The sequence below is a fragment of the Plectropomus leopardus genome, chromosome 20, assembly GCF_008729295.1.
Source record: "Plectropomus leopardus isolate mb chromosome 20, YSFRI_Pleo_2.0, whole genome shotgun sequence".
NCBI classification, from domain to species: Eukaryota; Metazoa; Chordata; class Actinopteri; order Perciformes; family Serranidae; genus Plectropomus; species Plectropomus leopardus.
Window position 1 is genome coordinate 6,640,759 of NC_056482.1, and position 23,513 is coordinate 6,664,271.

Genomic DNA, 23,513 nt, shown 5'->3' on the forward strand with positions numbered 1-23,513 from the left:
TAAGACTGACTTTGGTATGACACTGACCTAAATATGAGTATCAATAAAGCTAACGCAATATTTTATCCTAATCATGTGATCTAATGTGGTCTTCAAGCTGAGGATAGTAAAAAGGTGGGTTTGACAGCTATTCTAAAACGGCTCCTCCTGTTGCTGCCGGCTGTGCTCGTCCATTTCCCTGATGAGGCGTACCTAACTTTAGCTACCTTTAGCTTGCCTATAAAGTTACCGGAGCCAGCTCTAAACTTTTGAAGGATTGACCTTTTTCACTACAAATGGATAAGCTGCCTGAAATGTGAAGAGATGTCTGAATCAAGAAACATCATTGTGATTATAAGTTGGATTGTCAAAATGTTGTGGTGGATATTGCCCTCAAGGGAGCAGGTAGGCTAAAATGTCTGTCTATAATTTACTAGCAGCCAGCTAGCCAGTAACTTAGTAAGCTTACTGATTTTAAAGCTGTCAGTTTCCAGGCTGGGTGTTCATGTTTTTTTTTCTAACTTACCCTTCTCTGGATATTTGCATTTTAGTGTGAGGTTGTTTTGCCGCAGGATTGTGCCATATTGTTTTTTGTTAACCAGTAGGTTGTCTTCGATGTTTCTGTTTAAGGGAGTGTTAATGAGCGAGACAAAGGGATTAGAATGCCCTTTGGGATAACACTCGCCACTAACTAAGGCAGTCTGTTGTACCTGCTGTGTCAAAGCAAAAACAAAGCCAGAACGCAGTTACATCAGTTATTGCGGTTGCCTCGGTATTAGCCTTGATTTTCCCTGAAACTGGACAAAATTGAACCAGGAGTCTGTCACCAGACAGAACAGACGTCACAGAGCCTATTTCGAGTCTTAACTCAATTTTGACCAAATGTGTAGTTACTGCACTTTGCCGTTGTAGGGCAGCACAGGTCCAACTCCTTCACTGGATGCAAAGCGAGAGCTTTATCACAATTGGCAGCCGCAGATGTGCAATTTGTCTCACGTGAGCCTTTTCCTGACCAGGGGCATCATTGACTATACTGATAACAATGGCCTCTTTTAGTGTTCATTTTATTAATGGAAAAAAAACAAAACAAAAATCCAAGCCTTTGAATACTGACTTGGACATTGATTACCATGGCAACAGTTAAGCCTCAGCCCTAGCCTTCTAATGGAGAGTTAAATGAAAAGATTGATGCCACTCTCATGTTTGTCTGCAAAGTGTAAGGTGATGGCAAACAACCAGTTAGCTTAGCACATACAGTAGAAACAGGAGAAAAGGTTTGCTGGTCTCTGTCCAAACGTAAGAAAATGTTTTTCTGAGGCCTCACTTCAGCCACTTTCTGTTTTGCAGGCATGGGACTACAAGCATTTGTGGAAGCTTTTTTCTACCTGGCAGGTCGCAGGTTCAAATCCCTGTCGCTGAGGGAGCAAGTAGTGTCATTGCTGGAGCTGTGCGAGGCTCAGCTCGAGTCCCAGTCAGGCATGGAAGAGAGACGCTCAGTGAGCTGCAGCAGGGCGATGCCACGAGCCATCAAGACTCAGACGCTGGGCTTGGCCAACCCTCAGCTCAACTCTCCGGCTCCCCTACGAAGAGCATCCAGCCAGGACCACCGTCTGCATCAGAGACTCAAGCCTCGCACACTCAGGGCCAACGTGGAGAACTGACGACAGAGGGCTCCAACCAGGCATCCAACTCCAAAAACACTGCCTTTAGCCTTCTCCACAGGAGCAGGGGAATTAGGTGTCACTCTCTTTTCTGCGGCTCCCGTACGGGGAGGGGGGTGATGGGAGCTGAGAGAAGGACTTGCTTGACCCCTGCTGGCAAACTTTCAGGAGAACTGTTCTCAGCCTGATTGCTTTTTCCTCAGAAGAGGAGGATGTCCGCAGGGGGGTTCGGGGAAGAAATAGAACACGGAATATGAGAAGTGCATTTCTTCCTCCCCTCCTGGTGTGGTCATATGAACAGTGTGGTCCCGTCAGAAGAAGACATGGCTGCTTTTAATATATGTACTGATTCTACAGGGCAGCTATTTGCTTCCCTTCAACTTTTTGTGACAACAGCTACACTGAAACTTTTCAGGGATAACATTAGATGCTTTGGCCTCACATTCAATGCAGTTACACAGAAATAAGCGAGTGTAAGGGAGTGTCCTTGGTGTGTATTATATTCTTGAATTTGCACAACTATTAAATTTGCACAGACATGGATGTGAGGGGTGACTGGGCATATTGTGTATGTTTGAGTGCGAGTGTGTGTGCACTGTACCGTGTTTATTTGTGTTTAGCTCAATGGTGAAAGCCTATTTGCAGCCAGTGGCTCAGCTGTGCGTCCCAAGCCCATTAGTGATGAGTTAAGTGAATAAGTATTCAAAGGGAAAAGGCAACACGCCGCCATTTATCCTCTTTCAGTTCAGCAGCTATTCCAGTCAGGCAGCCCTCAGACCTCCGGCGAACACAATTTTAGGATGATTACTCTGTAGCCACACAACTGCCATTTTGAATTAATTATTACTGAAGTAATTGCATGGCACACAATTTCACATTTCGTTCAGACGCATTGTTTCTTAAATGTGATTCAGATAGTTTTTGTTGTAGAACCTCATCCAATGTGTGATGTGGCAACACACAAAATGCCACTGGTGGATGCCAACTAGAAAAACTGTAGATTGTCGCTCTTATTTCAAATTATTTACACTGCAGTACAGCTGAACAATAATATTTGAATTGTCTGTTTGCATCTTTTACACCAAAATTATTACGGAATTGGTCACATTCAAGAACGGAGTGTGAATTGTTACACAAAAGAACAATCAAACTTATTACTTTCACTGCTGTGATGTGGGCAGCTGTTTAACAGACATTTCTGCTATTGGTACTAAAGTACTAACATATATGAGGTTAGATTTATGAGGTTATTTATAGTGATCTGTCAACAGAGTGAAATGTATAAGCACTGCATAATAAATAAAATTGTTTTTTTCCTTTAAACTGAAGATGCGTATTGGCGTGACCATTTTTATTTGGTATTATCCAGATTTTTATTGATTTTTTTTTATTTAAGGGAAAGTTTACCCCCCAAATCAAAAATGTATATGATTACTCTTACATGCAGTGCTGTTTATCAATCTTGACTGCTTTGGTTTGAGTTGCAGAGTGTTGGAGATATCGGCCGTAGAGATGACTGCCTTCTCTCCAATATAATTGAACTGAATGGCACTCAGCTTGTTGTGCTAAAAAAAGCACCGACTGCAGAGGAAACTGAGGGTGATGGAAAGGAGGCTCCGCAGATACCCGTGTTCCACGCGCCACAGCCCTTTCTCGTGCCCTCTCCAGCAGACGCCAGGCCTTCAGCACTGACAATTGAAGCGGTGCTTTTTTTTGGTGTTTGTTTTCTTAAAAAGACTGTCAAAAGTATTTCTTTCTTTCTTTTGCATATGGTATCTATTGTGTTCTCACTAAATATGTTTATTAAGACGAAAATGCAAAGGTTGAATGTGCATGTTGCCGTAAGACCTGTAAGTAATTGTGCTTTTTTAGGTTTTCTTTTTTTTTTTAGTTAGGTTATTTGTTTCACCAAATGCTGACAAGTTCTAAACTGCAGTACAGGTAGGACAAAAATGTATATTTTTGCATTTTGGGATGTGGATTTCTTTCTTTCTTTCTTCTTTTTTTAGCAATGGTATCTATCATGTTCTTACTACCAAATATGTTTGAGCAAATCATGCAAAAACTGAGTGTGCATCTTGCTGTAAATATACTATAAGACCTATAAGTACATACTATACCATGTCCCCTATGGGCTCAAAAATGATAGTACTAGTCACATCATTAGGGAATGATATGCCATAAAATAGCAGCACTGCTGGCGGTTTGTGCTATTTACATTTGTCTTGAATAAGACTGATAGATGAGCCCAAAATATCTCCTTTTTTATTTGTATGTTCTAAAACCTTAGCTATGTTCCATAGCACAAAACCATCTGCCAATATTTTTTCGACCTTCTGTTGGGGAAGCTGGCAGTGCCAGCTGAAGCTGTAGTTCTGCTTTTTAGTCTTTTAGTCTTAAGAGCCCATTTTTGTTTTTTCTGCCCAGAAGTTCAGCAACTGAGCAGCTCCTCACCAGTTTGAGATATAACTTAGCTTCGCATTGATATGTATGTGCAAAAATGTGCATATGGCAGATATATGAAACACCTGAACTTAACCAATAAGACACAAAAATACTTATGTGTAGGTTTTTTTTGGACAATTAGTATATACATTATTAGCATATTGTAACCTATTTCACAATTCGCATCTACATGCCATGCTGCATTTATGAACAAAATGATGACAGATTCCATAATAAAGAAAGGACCTCTTGTTCTATTATTTTATACAAATAAGACTAAAAGTAGTATTGCAAAACTGTTGTTGTTGTGCTTTAGCCCTAGTCTTGAAGGGCTGCTGCCACCAGGTGTCACTGTGACAGGTGAGATTAAGGCCCCAAACCTTTACATTTTTTTTTAGCTCAAAATGAAAAGCCTCAAAGCTAAATACGGCTTCACCAACCCATCCCTATTATGATGAACAAAAAACAGAAAAGTTGGACATCAAAAAAAATTACACTTTGGCAATGGTGACATTTTTTAAAAAATTTGACTTGTGACAAACTATGGTATGACATTTACAAATGGCAAAATCAGGCAACTTTTGGAAGGCATGTGACTTTTTTAAGCAATGTTCAATGAATACAAATGGCGAAAAAATCGCATACTATAGTATGGCAAAAATCTCAAATTTTGACATGTCCCTAAAAATGGCTGGAAAACTGCTTATTATAGCTCATATAGATGCGCCATAGCGTTAGCATGTTGAAAACAGGGCCAAAAAAGGGCCAAAAAGTGATAATTTAGCATGTTGAAAAAATGGCAAAAAATCGCATACTATAGTATGGCAAAAAATCTCAAATTTTGACATGTCCCAAAAATGGCTGGAAACTGCTTATTATAGCTCATATAAGATGCGCCATAGCGTAGCATGTTGAAAACAGGGCCAAAAAAGGCCAAAAAGTGATAATTTAGCATGTTGAAAAAATGGCGAAAAATCGCATACTATAGTATGGCAAAAATCTCAAATTTTGACATGTCCCAAAAATGGCTGGAAACTGCTTATTATAGCTCATATAGACGCGCCATAGCGTAGCATGTTGAAAACAGGGCCAAAAAAAGGGCCAAAAAGTCATAATTTAGCATGTTGAAAAAATGGCGAAAAAAATCGCATACTATAGTATGGCAAAAATCTCAAATTTTGACATGTCCCAAAAATGGCTGAAAACTGCTTATTATAGCTCATATAGATGCGCCATAGCGTAGCATGTTGAAAACAGGGCCAAAAAAAGCCAAAAAGTGATAATTTAGCATGTTGAAAAAAATGGCAAAAAATCGCATACTATAGTATGGCAAAAATCTCAAATTTTGACATGTCCCAAAAATGGCTGGAAACTGCTTATTATAGCTCATATAGATGCGCCATAGCGTAGCATGTTGAAAACAGGGCCAAAAAAAGGCCAAAAAGTGATAATTTAGCATGTTGAAAAAAAATGGCGAAAAATCGCATACTATAGTATGGCAAAAATCTCAAATTTTGACATGTCCCAAAAATGGCTAAAAAAACTGCTTATTATAGCTCATATAGATACGCGCCATAGCGTAGCATGTTGAAAACAGGGCCAAAAAAAGGCCAAAAAGTCATAATTTAGCATGTTGAAAAAATGGCCGAAAAATCGCATACTATAGTATGGCAAAAATCTCAAATTTTGACATGTCCCAAAAATGGCTGGAAACTGCTTATTATAGCTCATATAGACGCGCCCATAGCGTAGCATGTTGAAAACGGGGCCAAAAAAGGGCCAAAAAGTCATAATTTAGCATGTTGAAAAAATGGCGAAAAATCGCATACTATAGTATGGCAAAAAATCTCAAATTTTGACATGTCCCAAAAATGGCTGGAAACTGCTTATTATAGCTCATATAGACGCGCCATAGCGTAGCATGTTGAAAACAGGGCCAAAAAAAGCCCCAAAAAGTGATAATTTAGCATGTTGAAAAAAATGGCGAAAAAATCGCATACTATAGTATGGCAAAAATCTCAAATTTTGACATGTCCCAAAAATGGCTGGAAAACTGCTTATTATAGCTCATATAGACGCGCCATAGCGTAGCATGTTGAAAAAACAGGGCCAAAAAAGGGCCAAAAAGTCATAATTTAGCATGTTGAAAAAATGGCAAAAAAAATCGCATACTATATAGTATGGCAAAAATCTCAAATTTTGACATGTCCCAAAAATGGCTGAAAACTGCTTATTATAGCTCATATAGATGTGCCATAGCGTAGCATGTTGAAAACAGGGCCAAAAAAAAGCCCAAAAAGTCATAAATTAGCATGTTGAAAAAATGGCAAAAAAAATCGCATACTATAGTATGGCAAAAATCTCAAATTTTGACATGTCCCAAAAATGGCTGGAAAACTGCTTATTATAGCTCATATAGATGCGCCATAGCGTAGCATGTTGAAAACAGGGCCAAAAAAAGGGCCCCAAAAAGTCATAATTTAGCATGTTGCCCCAACAAGATGATAAGTTTAGCATGTTGTAAAAATGGCGAAAAATCGCATACTATAGTATGGCAAAAATCTCAAATTTTGACATGTCCCAAAAAATGGCTGGAAACTGCTTATTATAGCTCATATAGACGCGCCATAGCGTAGCATGTTGAAAAACAGGGCCAAAAAAGGGCCAAAAAAGTCATAATTTAGCATGTTGAAAAAAATGCGAAAAAATCGCATACTATAGTATGGCAAAAATCTCAAATTTTGACATGTCCCAAAAATGGTTAGAAACTGCTTATTATAGCTCATATAGATGCGCCATAGCGTAGCATGTTGAAAACAGGGCCAATAAAGCCAAAAAGTCATAATATAGCATGTTGAAAAAAAGCCCCAAACCACTTAGTATAGAACGGCGACAAACCTCAAATTGTCCAAAAAATGGCTGAAAACCACATGTTACAGTATCGCAATGCAAAAAGCCAAAAAAGGCTATAAATGTTAGAATATAGCAGGTATAGCAGAATATGATTTAGGACTGTTACATTCTGATGTTTGTTTTAGACGTACTAAACTATGAACTTTCCATATTATGACTTCTCAAAAGTTTTTTTGGGAAATGTTTTCCATACACTGTATAGTATTTTGTGCTTTGTGATTGTTTTCATCATAATATTATGTGATTTTTCCAAATATAAAATCAAATGTTCATACATAACTGCATTTGCAGCCACTTGTTCTGTCATCACTGTATTCCACAATTAAGGAAAAACAACAATATAGAATGCATTTTTTTGCCAAACTATACTATTACATTTTATATACTATACTGGCGTATTCTAAATGACGTTACTTTACTTTATTTTAAGTAACTTTTGACATTTATTTTGACAAATATGTTGGCTCCAAAACTTTCTTCAACATATTATACCAAGAGGTCTGTTTGGCACAATATACCATGACTATGCTATACTATGCCATTTTCATTCACATACAACAGTCTAACTCTTTTTAACATAGTATACTATGATTTTTTTGACATATACCATGATTTTCTTTGTGTGTTTATAATATATAAAAAAATAATTTTTAAAGATATAATACCCTTATGATTGCTTTATTGTTTCTACTACAGAGTATACTGACTGTTTTTTTTACATACTCTACCATGACTTTTTTTTACATATTACATAGTGTGTTTTTGGTATATTTGACATATTGCAACTGTCTTTTGTACAGTTCTAATGTTTTGACACACTTTTCTGACTTTTTTAGTTTTTTAACATATTTATCTATAGTCTCTTTTTTCACATAGTATACTATGACTTTTTTTTTCAGTTATTCCAACAAACTATACTTTAAATATTATCTTTTTTAATGTATGATCCTATTTGATTTTTTTGTTTTGTTTAAACATACTATCCTATAGCTTTTTTTTTCATCATACTATATAATGACTTTTTATTGGCTGACATTTTTTGACAAACAACACTTTTTGACATACTATGCCCAACCATTTTTAATGACATACAATACTTAATGTTTTATGACATTATACTAAATTTTTTGACAAACTGTACTATGACATTTTTGGTTACATACTATGTTATGTTATACTAAGTTACAATTTTATGACAAAATACACTATGGTAGTTTTTTCTGTTACATTTTGTCATTACATTCTACATCTTAAACTTTTCAGATCTCTTTTCTAACATATTGCAATAAACCATGATTTCTTTAATGGCAAATGATATGGTATTTTTATGACATATTAGACTTTAACTAAAAGATTTTTTTTTTCTGGAGGGATATAATATGATTTTTCTCTTTCTTGAGCAGCTATAGTATAATCTGAGCAGACACAATGTAGATATAATTCTGGTTCATGCCACAGAGTATCTGTTCTTTGCTTGCGTGATACTCAGAACATTCTCTTATATTTTCACTTAATTTTCTGGAAAGAGAAAATAAAAGGGAAGTCAACTCAAGATGTACCAAACTTTCTTAAACATCCAAATGTGCTGTAACCCTGGTGTGCCCTGTGATAAATCCCAATCCTAAATCACTTAAAAGCATAGGTAACGCTACATAACACTAAATAAGGGTAGGTGTTGAGCCATGTGCAAAGACTCTGGCACATGACAAAGCCTGGAGACACGACATGAACTTCTGCAGTAGTCAACCTGATGTTAAAAAAATAAAAAATAATGGAGAAAGTTTGTGACCACTTTTGACCACTATAAGCACTTAGTTTAGTTTACACAACCCATTTGAGCTCATTTCCTGGCTTCTGCATCTTTGTTTATGCATCAATTCTTACATGATCTCCTTACAGCCAATCAGGTTGAGTGTAGGCCACATTTGGGTCACCTTCGTCGAGCATGCACCGCTGTTGTTTGTTTTTGTAAACACTCAACCATCTGCTGAAAAAAACAAAGAAAAAAAAACGATGTCAGCTGTGGACTGAGCCTTGTAGACTGAGAAATAGCTTCTCTCTGAGGCAGTGGGTATGGGAAGATTATTTAGATGTGTCAAAATGTTGTTTGAATACTTGTTTACCTAATTGGATATTGAACCAATTCGTTTTCATGATAGTGACTGGGCTACATTAATTTTTCCTAAAATACAAAAAATTTGAGCATCTGGTACAATAGTTTTAACATTTCCAATCTGGCAACACTGCTTAGACCTTTCCATTCATAGATATTTTTTAGTGTAATCAAAGTATGTTCTCCTGGTCTGCACTTGGCAGGAAACTGTGTTGCCATCAACAAGTGGCTTAATATGTGGCTTTGTTTACCAGCCTTTGATTCTTTGGAGTCATAGGTTGGAGCACTGAAGAGCTATTTGTTTCATTAGCCTGATGTCCTAAATGTGTGTCTTTACCTGCCCCAGGGAGCCTGTTCCACTTGGCCAAAGAAATGTGTGCCTCAAGGGGAGCAATTAGAAACACCTGAGCCTTCCTTTAAAATACACATGATGAGGATCTGCCGTTAATGAGGGAAGGACCACTTTCTACATTTGACATTTGATCACACTGTAATATAATGAGGACTTCTAAAATGCATTTCCCCTGGCTTTGAGCTATACTTAGAAACACAGTGTGAGCTTTTTTATATAATAATCACCTCAATTTATGGCTATTTGAGAGAGAAATTTTGCTTCAAAATCTCCACCCATTTCCAGGCTTTCTCTTTCCCACTGTGGGGAATAACAATCAGGCAGTATGTAGGTCAGACTCACTGAGGAGTAGGCGCTGCTCAGACTGTCTGTCACATGCCTCCATCATACCCTCCACCCTTCCTTTGGACCGCAAGTCTGAGCATATGGTCTCTAAGGCTGCTTGTCATCTATCTAGGCCTGTGCTTAAGTATTTAATGAACATGCGATTAATCTCGAACGCACTCAAATTAAGCTTCATTTACATTTCATAATAACAAAGCTTTGCAGAGAACAATACAAGCGGGGGCTATGAAAGGCAGACACAAGGTGACGGGATTTTTAAAATAGCTAAATAAAACTTTAATAGGTCTAGTTGCAAATGTACATAAATTGCACAGCCACATTTTGTCAACACAAATTCCTCTGTACATTATTGTTTTGTCACTGTCGTCAAAGGAAGCAGAATCCAGCAAATACTTTATACTTTCAACATACTTACAAAAGTATTTTCTACAAGATAAGATAGAAAACATACAACATCTTTCACTTTATTTATAGCTTTATATTTTTGATTGATCTTTTGTCGGACTGACTGAACTGTGTGAAGAGTGAGCTCAAGGTACAAAAAATAAGAACTGAGGTTGGAACATGGATTGGGAAAATGAACTAAGAACTGAAAAGTCAAATTAGAAACCAACATTACGGTGCGTCTTCTACTATACTTGTTGAAGATGTACTGATATGTACACGACAGCCTTTTATTATGTAACATTTATTGTTGAACACTGTAGTTAAAAGCGAGACTAAGTCACTTTTGCTGACCAACCACCACTGCTGAATGCTAAAGTACTGTTTAGTATACTGTTTCTTATACTTTTTTATAAATGCTGAGCCAGAGTTTACAAAACAATTGTTTAGCATTCAGGTGAAATCTTACAAGGGTCATAAAGTCGGTGAACTGAAGCAGTGACTTGCTTTGTAACATTTTACTACATTTCCTCTGGTAAAATGTGTTGAAAATGTGCTGACATTAGCACTGTATCCACTAAAAGCTACTTGTTATGACAGGCCAAGTGAGGCCAAATCAGGCTAACATTAGCATTACAATCACACGTTTCACTAATGTAAATGCTAATCAGTTTACCATTTAGGTAAACGGTTGCATTAAGCTAAAATGTTAAGCTATGCTAACAGTAGCAATAGTGGAGATGATGTCATAACATCTGCGGACTGATAAGTAATTTGGCTTTTAAAGCAAAAGGTAGTTAAATAGGCTAATTTCCAGGCCTTGGAATCCTGCCAGTTCAAACAACCCAACTGAACATGAAAAGTAAGAGTAAAAAGTTGACTTTTTTTTGATACATTGTGTCAGGCATTTAAGTTGGCTAACCTTAGCTGCCACTAAGTAAGACCGTAACGTTAGCTTCACTTTTCCATCTGTTTAGCGGGTGTAAATGCTACATAATAGTCTGGCATTTAGTTAAAATACAAAGCTATTGTAAGCACAAGAGGAGACTAATCATAAAATCAGTAAAGTGCCTTTACAGAAAATTCTACCTAAAATTTGCTAATGTTAGCAAACATTAGCAACAAAAAGCTACTTGTTAAAAAACAAAACAAAAAAACTATTAGCATTAAGTAAGCTGGCAGTAAAACTTTTAAGTGTATTTAATTGAGCAATAGTGTTTGTTTTTTTGCTTATGAATCCAACTATTCATTTCTACTGTGGAAAGTAACATAGTCTCGCTTTAATTTCTCCAGTCAACAATATTATTTTAGGACTGAATGCCTGGTATGATTAGGAAGAAATCAAAAATCAGATTTTTTTTGTGACGAGAGGATTTTTCAGTCGGAGGCCATTCCTTTCTAATCAAATAGAAAAAAATGCATTTTTTCTGTTAATGTGATACAACAGTTTGTGAATGAGTTTCACCAAAAATCCCTTTCTTCGGTTTTGAAGTTTTGCCACGTTTTTAAACACCTGTATCAGGTTCTATGCTAAATACAAAAAAAGCTAGTTATAAAAAACACCAACCACTCGAACGTAAAAGTGCTTAGAGCTCGACTGATACGAAGACAGGATCGTGTGGCATCCTCCACGACTTCCCCAAAAGTCAGACTCCTACTTAATCAGTTTTTTGGCTAGTGATATCACACTCTAAATACAAAAACAATAGCTTGAACAGGGAGAACACTGAAAGGTTAATTTAATTGTATAGTTCTACCCAATGAGGACAGATGACCGACTGAGCTATTTCGTATTTACAATATCCATAATGATACAGCAGAGTTTGAGCACAAGATACATTTACAAAAAGCTCTGTTAACATTAGGTAAAAATAGTGTGAGCAATTTTATTTACACGTTCCCAGGCTGTCCAGCCTCTTGATGCACTCGCTTATCATATATTCACTGTATATGTCCACAGAAAGCATTCATCATCGTCATCATCAGCCGACATTGGCAACAAAAGGAAACAAATGGTGACGCTACCATTAGCTCTAGAGCGAGGATGGAGCATGCAGAGCCTCACAATTGATGTCTACAGTCTGATAAAGGTTAGAAAAAAATGAAAAATAAAATATACAAAATACGGAAATGGTATGGAGTGATGAGAGGGGAGATAAGAAGGACCGAACCCCGTGTTAAGACCAACTGTGAGTTAGCATCTTCACATTCAGAGGAAGGAGGGATGATAGAAAGAGACAGAGAGGAGAGAGATGATGCCACTAGTATTAATAGAGTCACAGTTTGGATGCAGCATACTTCATTACCACTGACAAACAAAGCAGTAAGAGAGAAAATGTAACTACGGAGGCCATTATTAAAATGGCTCACCAGTCCAGTGTATAGTATGAGCGAGTGTGCCGAAACACGTCTCTCAATAGCTCTTGTGCTACTAGAGTAAGATGACCACACGTGACTCGAACAAAGAATCTGATCCGTGTCTTTAAGAGCAATGAAAAGCACCAGGAGTTAGAACCGATCACTTCGCTGTGCAAGTTGTGCAAGCTACGTTCGGAGCTGTACAGACGTTTCTCTAAAATGTAAAGGGTTAAGCATCATGGAGATATTTCTGAAAGGGGCGACTGAGGCTATGGTGCTGATCACTGCTCCGTGTGGTCGTCTCCTCCAGGGCTCGAAAGCAAGCTACACACTACAGTCTTTTCATCGTAAGAGAAGAAAAATAAAACTCACTCCTAAATAAAGGGCTGCTTTTATATTTGAGATTATCAAATATAGATATGTGTGTATACTCTATAGAAGAAAAGAAATGCATACATCTATATTAAATTTCAATATAGTATCACATAGAATTTACTTTAGTGTTCATAATACATTTATGTGTGTACAATTTTGTATCCTTTACAAATCCACAGTATAAGTTGTGCCTTTTTTATTTTTATTTATTTTTTTTGCAGAAATAGGGAAGCTGTGGGATAAAGTGGAGGTGTGTTCCTTATTTAAGGCGCTTCATGTACCAATAGCTTCTCACAAAGTGCACTACATAGGGATGGGGGGGGTAGCAGGGCTCATCGGGACGCTCAGGAACACACCCTAAGAGTGAAAGGGGACATAAAGATAATTTTAGACTAAAAATATCTGTTTTTGAGCTCCTATTTGGTTCTTTAGAAACAATGAGTTTAAAATAAAGCACTAGAAAGTAATCCTCTCGCGAAACCTAAATCCTCAATGCGTGTTATTGTTTTGAAGTGGGTCCACTTGGTCGTCAGGGAGGAGGAGAGGAGGGTTGCTAGGGTGACCGCATGTGGCGGCCGTCACTGTGTGTGGTTATATAGTGGTTTGTCCCAGGCGTAGGCAGGGTCTTGATTTGTCCCAGCGACCGCATACATCCACTGGCAAAGTGTTTTGAGTTTCATATGTACAGGCTCTGCCCTGCCTCCTCTGGCCGTCACCCTCGTAACGAAGGCCGTCTGGTGATCTCTTGGTGATCTTGTGTCTTCTTTTGGCCCCCTCAGAGCGATGACCTCACTCCTGCACCGGTGTCCAAAAAAAAGTTTAAATGTTCTTCCAAAAGTACTATGTCCACTTTTAAAAAACAAACCCTCGCCGTCTTTCAAACTGGCATGCATCCATGCATGCATGTAGACGTCCGCTCTTTGAATAACTGTACACACGCAGGCACTCGACACTCACAAGGGGCAATCTGTCTAGCAGTTGCTGCTGTTCCTGAACTCTCCGTTTTCAGTTATCTGCAGTTTGGTGGGGTTGGTGGGGGAGATGCCGTTGCGGGTCTGCATGCTGTAGCGCTCCTTCAGCTGGGTCAGAGCGCTCATCAGACGGGCGTTGGCTGCATCCAACGATGCTATGCGCTTCTCCTGCACACGCACATGAATACAGTTAGAGAGACATGCTCTAGAATCCGTACTCACAGATTATTGTGAAATTGCCAAATAAGGCTAGTTGTTTGACTCAATTTGTGGGCAAGTTTCATTCACGACTGGGGTTACCATCTGCTGGTTTTATGCCTCTGACAACCAGTCAAGTTGCAGTTTACATCGTGTGTTCAGACTGATATGTCTGTAATTTCTATTTTAACAGATTCATTTTATACACACACACACACACAAACCTATTGTCATGTGATCTTTATTATACTTTATTTAAACTCGGGTTTCATTGAGGGAGAACCCCATTTTCAATGGCAACGAGTGTACATAGCATTTAATCGACAGGACACACACAATTTAAAAACAACAGACCAAGCACCAATACATATTCAAAATAATAATTCTAATAATAATAGTAATAGATGAATAAATACATGCAGTTCATAAATTTGAGCTATTGGCAAAAACAATTGCATGTTGACGATGGATGATTATTGAGTAAGGATCTAAAATGTCCGAAAGAAACACACACACACACACACACACATATACACATGCATGCACTTGCACATATATAACATATATGTATATGTATTTACATATATACACACACACGCGCGCACACACACACACACACACACACACACACACACACACACACACACATCTGAAGCACATTCATTATAATTGCGGTATTATAATTCTTCAGGCAAAAGAGTTTTGCAGGTGACGTGCATGATTTGTCTGTCACGTCCTAATTTTTCTCACAAATTTTGTTGGAATCATCAGTGGATCTTGTATGAGGCTCACTGTGTTAATTACATAATGTAGGCAGCGCTGAGCCACAGAAGCAAACTACCCTCCCTGTCTTTCTAATAATAATAATAATAATGATTATAATAAAAATAAAATGTTTTAAATATAGATGCCTCCCTGTCTTTATAATGAGATTTTTTTTTTCATTCTCTCTGCCTGTTTACTGAGGGTGACAACTTATTGCCTTACTGTGGCATGTTTGTTTGGAGCTGCAAAGTCTCATTACTTTGGGCGTGAAGGAGATTAATCACCTTTGCATGTCTTTGAGTTTGTGCAAATGTCATGTTGCAGCATTGCTGTTTTTATTCACACCCAGTTCTGTTGTAAAATCACTTTGACATTAGTCTCCAAAGATGCACATTTACGCTTAATTGTGTGTCTGTGTTTGCATGCAGAAAATGTTCACCTATTCCAGGGTGACACAGAAATGGTCTCCACAGGGGACTGCAACAAACACTACAGCAGTCTTAAAATCCTTTCTTGCAACGGTTATGCCCACTCAATCATTTGCTGCTTAATTTGTAATTCAATTCCCAACAATCAACACTCAGAATTCCACACAGGCTCTAAAGCAACTCTTTTTTTGTATTCTAAGACAGATTTGAAACACAGTTTTATATGAATAAGACCAGCATGGATTATAGAAGAGCTACATGTTGACAGAAAACTAGATAAGGAATTTGTAAATGTATGTTTTAGAAGACAAGAGTGTGGGAGGAAGCTGAGAAATTCTGCTCAGCCATTCAAGCTTGTCAGTGCCAGAGCTGAGACGGCTATGAATTAAACATCTCTTTGAATTTCAGTGACCCTTTGTTTTCTCAAGCAAAGGATGCAAATGACAGCATATACCAATCTGAAATGCACCGACACAAAGAATCTAAAGAACCATATGCAAGCTGCATCGTGGGCACAAGATTATTTTTCTTGTGACCACTATGCAACATGAAAAAAGGGAACTGACCTGTGCATCGATGATCTTCTGTTTGGAGTCAACCACTGCCTGCATGTCTGAGTGATCCTTCTTTAGCTCCTCCTCCACCGACATTAACCTGCAAACAGGACAAATTTAACAACTAGAATTATTGCCTAGCAGCTGTAACACTTACAGTTTACATCCACATCTGTGAAATGCGTATGCTGAACACACATCTCCCCCTGGAAGCTATGAAAATGTATACCATCGACAAAGTTTCAAGATGGACACACAAGATTAGTCATCAATTCAGTGTCTGACAAAATGCCTCTCCTTCTGTTCCTAAGTCATGGCATAATGGCCAGAAAAGTGTTTTGTTGTGATGTCACAAATGTGACATCAAATGTCATCAGTTTATCATTATAACCTATTAAAAACTGTGCCATCATCCGAGCTTTACATCTATCAATATTTTAGGCCCAATACACAAAAAACATCTGAAAGACGATCAGCTCTGCACTCAGGATTTCTGGTAAGAAGGCTGTGATATGGTGCTGGTTATGGTTGCTTAGCAACCACAGACTCAACTTGCCTCTGTGAAAGTTCACACAAGAGAAGCACACGACCTTGCGTTTTCCAGGTTGTTCAAGACTCGGTATGTGAACAGCCTCTCAGACATTTGTGTGACATTTTGTTAAAATAAGCATATGAATTCTTTCTTTAGTTATGGCCAAAAACATGTTTCATGAGGTCCTTGTGACCTTAACTATAATATTAACAGTGACTTTATCTATATAGCACCTTTCAAAACAAAGTTGCAAAGTGCTTTACAATAAAAAAACAATAATAAAGCTAAAATAATCTATCTATATAAATCTATATAAAACAAGGCAGAAAAATATAAAAAGTAAAAAAAAAAAATGGCATTCAGTTAAGAAAAGGCCAACTGATAAATGTGAGTTTTCAGAGGCAATTGAAAAGAAGTCACTGAGTTTGCCTGCCTGGGGTCCCCGGACAGGTCGAGAAAGACGAGATTTTGGAATCATTAGTAGAGCTCTGTGGGTGGATCTCAGGCAGTGAGCAGGCACATAAGGAATTAACATGTCTCAGGTATGCGCAAGAGCCTGACCATTCAAGGCTTTAAAAACAAGCATAAAAAATCTACTCTAAAACTCAGGTAACCAGTGAAGGGCAGCAAGGATTGGTGTGATGTGGTAGCTTCTCTTGGTACTGGTTAAAAGCCTGGTCACTGTGTTTTGGATGAATTGCAGTCTTTGGATGTTACGCTTGCTGATGCCAGAATAAAGTGAATTACAGTAATCAAGTCTGGAGGAAATGAAAGCGCGGATCACCTTTTTTTTAAAATCTGCACTGGGAAGACATGACATGATGTTCTTCTTTAAGTGTCTCAGCTGGGCAAACCAAGACTGCACCACTTTAGTAGCCTGGGCATCAAAGGACTGTGCTGAGTCAAAAATGAGACCCAAGATAGAGGCCTGTTCTTTGACATTATTTGAAAGGTAACCCAGACTAAAGGAAATGTTGTTCATGGATGAGTACTTTTTGATTTCAGTCAAGCAGGACTTAAAACTGACTTTAACAGGACATACAGTTGTGTATCATCAGCACAGTAATGAAAATCTATACTGTGTTAATGCATAATTTGACCATGACCTTTGACCACCAAACTCTAATCAGTTCAATTTTGAGTCCAAGTGGACATTTGTGCCGATTTTGAAGAAATTAGCTCAAGGAGTTCTTAAAATATCACATTCATGAGAAAGAGATGAATGAAAGGTCACAGTGAGCACTGACCACCAAAATCTAATCAGTTCATCCTTAAGTCCAAGTGGATGTTTGTGCCAAATAACTATCAAAATCTAATCAGGTCATCCTTGAGTGTAAGTGGACATATTTGCTAAATTTGAAGACGTTGCCTTAAATGCTTTCTTGTGATATCGCGTTAAAATCTTCTGAAAAGATCATAAAACTGTATTTTTAACAAAACAACTTCTTTTACTCCCTACCTGCTGATGATGCCCTTCATCTGGAGGTCCTTGTCATCCTGCTGTCTGCGCAGACGCTCCTCCGACTCCTCCAGCCTGGCCTGGTACTCCATCAACACCTTCTGGGCCTGTTCGTCCTGACCCTTCAGACGGGCCTCGTACTCTTCCAGCTTCTGCACCGACGCCCGCAGCTTCTCCTGCAGCACTGCGATCTCCTGCTGGTACTGAACAAAGAAGCCAAGAGATGAGGAGATCTCATCACCGCTGTTGCCATTATCATCATCATCATCATCATCATCATCATCATCATCATCATCATCATCATCATCATCACCATCATCAACCCTATCAGCAGGGTCCCCTTCCTCATTACCATAACTGTCAAGAACAAAAAAGAAATCTCTCAATCAGGCCTGAGATTATGTCCTGTTGTTCCTGAGACTGAATATAATTTCAGTCTGGAATACAGAAGGGAATCACACGGTTCATTTACAAGCCATTTTCATTATTGCACTTTCATATTGTATAGCTGTCCCTAGAAAAATCTTTTTTTTCTGTCCAATTAAGCACTCCTCCTAACACAGAGAAGCTATAATCAATACCAGCAAAGCTTTCATGCCAAGAAATAACAAAAAAAACCCAGTTGGACCTGCTTTGGCTCTGAAACCAATGACCTGTTGAGAGGTTAAACTGGCAAAAAAACAGAGAAAAAGAAAAGAAAGGAAGTTTAGGATGAATACAGAAAAAAGAGGAGGTGAGGAGGGAGGGATGCAGCCAGCGAAGTGGGAGTCTAGTCTGTGAAATAAGCTCTGAAAATCTCTCCCTGACCTCTCACTGGACCTTAGAGAGGATTCTGAAGGAGTTTTCTCCGGGCGAGGGGGGAACTAATGGAGGAATCGAATGTCTCCTGGACAGAAAAACACATTTCTTATAACAGCGAGGGATACTGTGTTCAGTCAGCGTGTCACTGGGAGACCAGTGAGAGTAAAACTACAGACAAGGAGACAAGACTAAAAGCCTACAGCCACACTGGCTGTGAGGCTGCACTGAAGCACAGCGGGGCTTTGAGCTACAAGCTAACACTGACACGCTTGCAATGACAATGTCAAAGGGATAGTTCAATAAAGGTGTTTGTTTCTACCACTGACAGGCTCATATTAATATTCTTAACTGTCTGCTTTTGCCAAACCCACCAGATTTTATAATCATAAAACACTTCATTCAATTCACTCAGTTAGATGTGAAAATAATCTAGCTCTAAATGCTAGAATTGCTACCTAGTTAGATAGAGTCTGGTGAATTTGGTGTTGGCAAGTTTCGGGCGATTTCTGGCAAAACAAAAAGGATCTTACTCTTTAACAAAGAGTCTATTTCTGTCAGGATCATTTCCATATGTTGTCAGACACTTATGATAACAGTCTGCGCCTGTCAGTGGCAAAAACAAGCATTTTTAGTGGATGTAAACTGACTGCGCAAACATGCCGAGTGGTTACATTGCAGCCTGATTCACAGTTGGTCTCACTCAATACTGGACCAAAATTTTTGTCTCCATTAGTCACATGCTAATGTTTACGCTGTTCGTGCTAACAGCACAGTGCAGCTGAGGTTGATGGGAATGTCAGTAGTTTTGCAGGAATTTGGTTATAAAACAAAGTAGAGGCTAAATTAAGATTTTGACCCGTCACAAAGTTTAACCATTCATTATCTATTCATACATTTATTATAAGTCACCCTCAAAAGGACACGAATGTCTGTACTGAATTTCATGACAGTACCATCTCTAGAGCCACACTGCTAGTATGACTAAAATGTGTTATCAGATTATTATAATTTGGTAGACGCAGCTACTTAACTTGATTAAAATCCTCTTTTAATTCATTTGAAAGAAAAAGCTAACCTGAAAATATCAGTCTGACCCAGTAGAAGTTGAATTTACTATAGCTGTAAATAAAAACTGTTAATTATTCAGACAACCTGACCTAAAACATCCCCAAAAAGACCAGTTCATCTGTGTATTATATCTGAACATGATCCAGATCATTAGTCAGCAATAGCTGCTGGCGAACACTGTGAAAGACAAACTATCAGAGCTCCCTGTATGCTCAGATTGAGTTACACACAGCCAGCATGCTGCTGGGATCATTTACCTTTCCTCGTCACCTTCTACTTATTTCCCCACGTCACTCTCCTGCCCACCACTGGGACATTTTTCCCATCATCCCGCTCTTCCCAGGAGGAATGGTGACCTCAAATAGATTTATCTTATCGGCCTCTCTACCCTTTTCTCCACTCTTCTCTCTATCTCTAATATCGCTCTACTCCTGTCACCAGATCCCCTGAGAAAGACCCAAATCTGCTGTATTTTTAACTGCAACTGTCCTGCACTGTTTGCACGATACATTTGCTCTGTAGCCCTCATTTCTTTCCCTACGCCAATGTAGGCAAACAACCTGTAGGACATTTTCATAGTTTACATTAAAACTTTTGCAAAAAATAAAATACTGTAGATAATGTAAATAAAATGCTATCTTAAAAATGCCATAAATGTGACTTCATGCGAACCACAGAACAGCGTTGTGAATTCAACAAACTAACTGAATATGTCAGTTTGCAACTAATGAACTTGAATGTGAGCGTTGTTTACTCTTGTTACAGTCAATGAAGCTGTGAATACGGCACTCTGAGTTTTACAGCACCTGCCATGCCAACAAAACCTGCACAGCTACAGGGACTGCTGAAGCCAGTTGATACTAAAGTGCAATTTTTCACACGTGCAATTATCTTCCATGTACAATTGATGTAAATATTTTTTTTACTTTTGAGTTTGCACCTTGTTTTTTTACTATTTATATTGTTCTTGTTGCTTGCTCATCTTGTACACAACTTGGCTGCTGTAACAATGCACATTTCCCCATTTAACGACCATGGAAGGATTATCTTATCTTATAGATATTTGAGGGACTTTTATGAAGGAATTGATCAGTTACACATTCCAAAGGGAAAAAGAAAAATCACATTTATATGCAAATTGTACTGCCACGTCTATAAAAAACCCTAACAAAATATGTCTGAAAGTCAGCCACATCATTTTCAAATTGGCATGAAGCATCCGATCAGTGTAAGGACATTTATGTGAGTAAATGACGATCACAAGATTTAATTTAATTAAAAACAAACAAACAAAAGAACATGAAGGTTATCTAGCTAATTTTTGGGAGAGTAAACTTAATAGAAAATTCAATTTGTGAACTATCAATGAGAACTATTTCATTTTAACATGTAGTATCAGGCAGTTTAAGCAGTGCAAATTTCAAATTTGTATCTCAAGTACATAGTATTATTACAAAAAAATTAAAGATATTAACTAACAGCAGGCTTGTGTTTCCATTTAACATACGTTGGCCACCCAAAAGTGGCCCATGATTTGATCTTGTTGCAGACCGCTGCTCTTCACCTCCTCTCTATCTATCTTAAACATAAGATCAACTCTGGGGAAATCAAACTTCTGAAGAGGCTGTAAAACTTTTTTTCTTATCTGTTGCTTGAAAAAACGAACAAAAAACTGAGAATTAATCTGATGTTGTCTTTTCCCTTCATCCTGCTTGTTTTAACTGCTGCATTGAAAGCTGGGAATATATTATCCTAACATCAACATGCTGACATGACTGTTTTGACTATAGTTGAATATTTAGAATTGCACATCTGAGATTCAACTAACTAAAATAGCTAATGTAATTAACACATCTGAATACTAACAGAAGAGAACAGGACAAAAGAGAGCTGGTAAACAAAGGTGGTTTAAAGAGATGCATCTGTGCACCTGCTGTCCTGATGTTTAAGGTTGATTATATAACCAGCCATACCAACATTAAATTCACATCTTTGATTGGACACATTTAAATGAAAATGGGACTCAGCCAAAGGACTGTTAAAAAGAGAGATTGAGAAATGACATGTTGTAATCCAATTCATAAATGACAAAGTCCAAATACTGGTGGGAATATTCATGGGGAATTATATCAAAGATTCTTAGTTAACTCCCAAATAAAACATTTGCTTAGCTGAATGATCGAGGGCTGCACAATTAATTAAATTTGGGAGCTGCAACTTTTTTGAGAAAGATAAAATGTGTCACAATATACCATAATGGATGAAGCATTATGGTGCCATGTGTCCAGGCCTAGAAATCATATTCAAGACATCAGGGAACATGTTTTTTGGGAATTAACCTCAGCAGAAATTACATTGTCAATTTCTATTTATCTTTTTATTTTTTGTGAAGTTAAAATAAAATCCCAATTCCACTAAAACTGGGACTGTCAAAATAATTGCAATGTGATATTTTTTAATTTGATCACACAAATATTGAAAATTTATCCTTGTCAAAATGTATTATATTTGGCCTAAAACAACCTCCAGAGATAGATCAATATCTAAACAGGATTCCCAGTTAATGTAATTTGCAGATGAAGCAAATAAGCTTATGAAATAAAATTGAAGAATACAAATATTGCAAATGATGGATTAATTTGTTTGTGAGGCATATGATTAAATATAAAAAAGGGCTTGGCATAACATGCTAAACCGATGGATGATCAACAATGTCAACAAATAGGCTTTTAATCTTATTTTATGAAACACAGGTGGAGTACTTAAAGATTTCTTGATCGCTCTTTGGCAATATTAGTTTGTTTATTTTTTAACTTTTTTAAATATTCTGTATGAAAATTGTATATGACAGTTTTTATATCCTGTATGATTTTCCTCTCCTATTTTTTCTTAATGCTGCTGGAGATTTTGTATTATTTTGCAATAAAGTATGAAAAAAACCCTTTTATCCTTGCTAAAAAGAGTAGCACTCATCCTTGACTTCATACAGACTCAGACATCAAGATAAAAAAAAAATTCAACCTTCCTGTATTTCACATTTGCTATGCAATGAAACATTTTCTCTCGTATATTAAGTGGTATTCAAATGGAAAATTAAAATGGCACTTTTAATATTTAAAAAATGCACATAGCATCTTAACATTACACTTACTTGTGTTCACCTAAATAAATTAATGTAATTTGTCACATGCCATCATTAAAAGTACATTTACAGCTGCATCTTTTAAATGCACAAATTGATGGAATGTTATATTTTAATATCCCATCAATTTGTGCATTTAAATGATGAGATTTATAAGAATTTCTATTTTGATGTCTCCTTCTTACAAGACAAATTCATGCCCTAATTGGTAACAGATCACTGAATGTATACAGTATATGTAAAAGCATGTGAAAGCTTAAGATGCTACTGTAGAGCCTATATTGTTAAACTGTATGGGCCATTAGCTGCAGCCCGTGTCTAAGCTGCTGTGGAAGATGTACTGTTTTCCAATCCTTCTCTTGTTGCTGCTCTGCTATTTTAAGGTGTCTGTGGCTTCTTTGTTAAGACTGAAGTTATTGCCTTCTTTGGTTGCTTGCCCTGCCTGGGCTGCTGGCTTCCATAAAGTATGAGCTATGCTAGGATGACAGGTTTGTATTCATTATAGATGGAAAAAAAAAGGAGGGGAGCAATGTGGCAGCCAATCAAAGCATGGAAGCGAAGCTGAGGGTGAATGGTTGTAAAGGTTGCTGAGAAGAGAAACAGGAACGTAGGCAGAGGAAGCAGCAAAAAGCCTCTTTCTGTCTCCATCTCGCACATAGATGCAAGCGCA

The 23,513-nt window shown here is 37.7% G+C and overlaps 2 protein-coding genes across 10 annotated transcripts in view; one reads left to right on the forward strand and one right to left on the reverse strand.

Moving 5' to 3' along the window:
* ttll11 (tubulin tyrosine ligase-like family, member 11) overlaps positions 1-2,353 on the forward strand; it is a 38,869-nt gene extending 36,516 nt beyond the window's left edge. Inside the window, exon 10 of the mRNA XM_042509191.1 lies at positions 1,327-2,353. Within this exon, the coding sequence (XP_042365125.1) occupies positions 1,327-1,640 (314 nt within the window). The 3' untranslated portion in view covers positions 1,641-2,353. The remainder of the gene's footprint in view (positions 1-1,326) is intronic.
* Positions 2,354-10,052: 7,699 nt separating this feature from the next.
* The window catches only part of LOC121959483 (disabled homolog 2-interacting protein-like), a 198,486-nt gene continuing 185,025 nt past the window's right edge, over positions 10,053-23,513 (reverse strand). For all 9 annotated transcript variants that reach the window (XM_042508787.1, XM_042508786.1, XM_042508780.1 and 6 more), the window contains 3 exons: positions 17,833-18,035; positions 15,854-15,941; positions 10,053-14,064 (listed from right to left, as the gene is read on the reverse strand). In XM_042508787.1, coding sequence (XP_042364721.1) covers positions 13,897-14,064; positions 15,854-15,941; positions 17,833-18,035 — 459 coding nt within the window. In that variant the 3' untranslated portion in view covers positions 10,053-13,896. The remainder of the gene's footprint in view (positions 14,065-15,853; positions 15,942-17,832; positions 18,036-23,513) is intronic.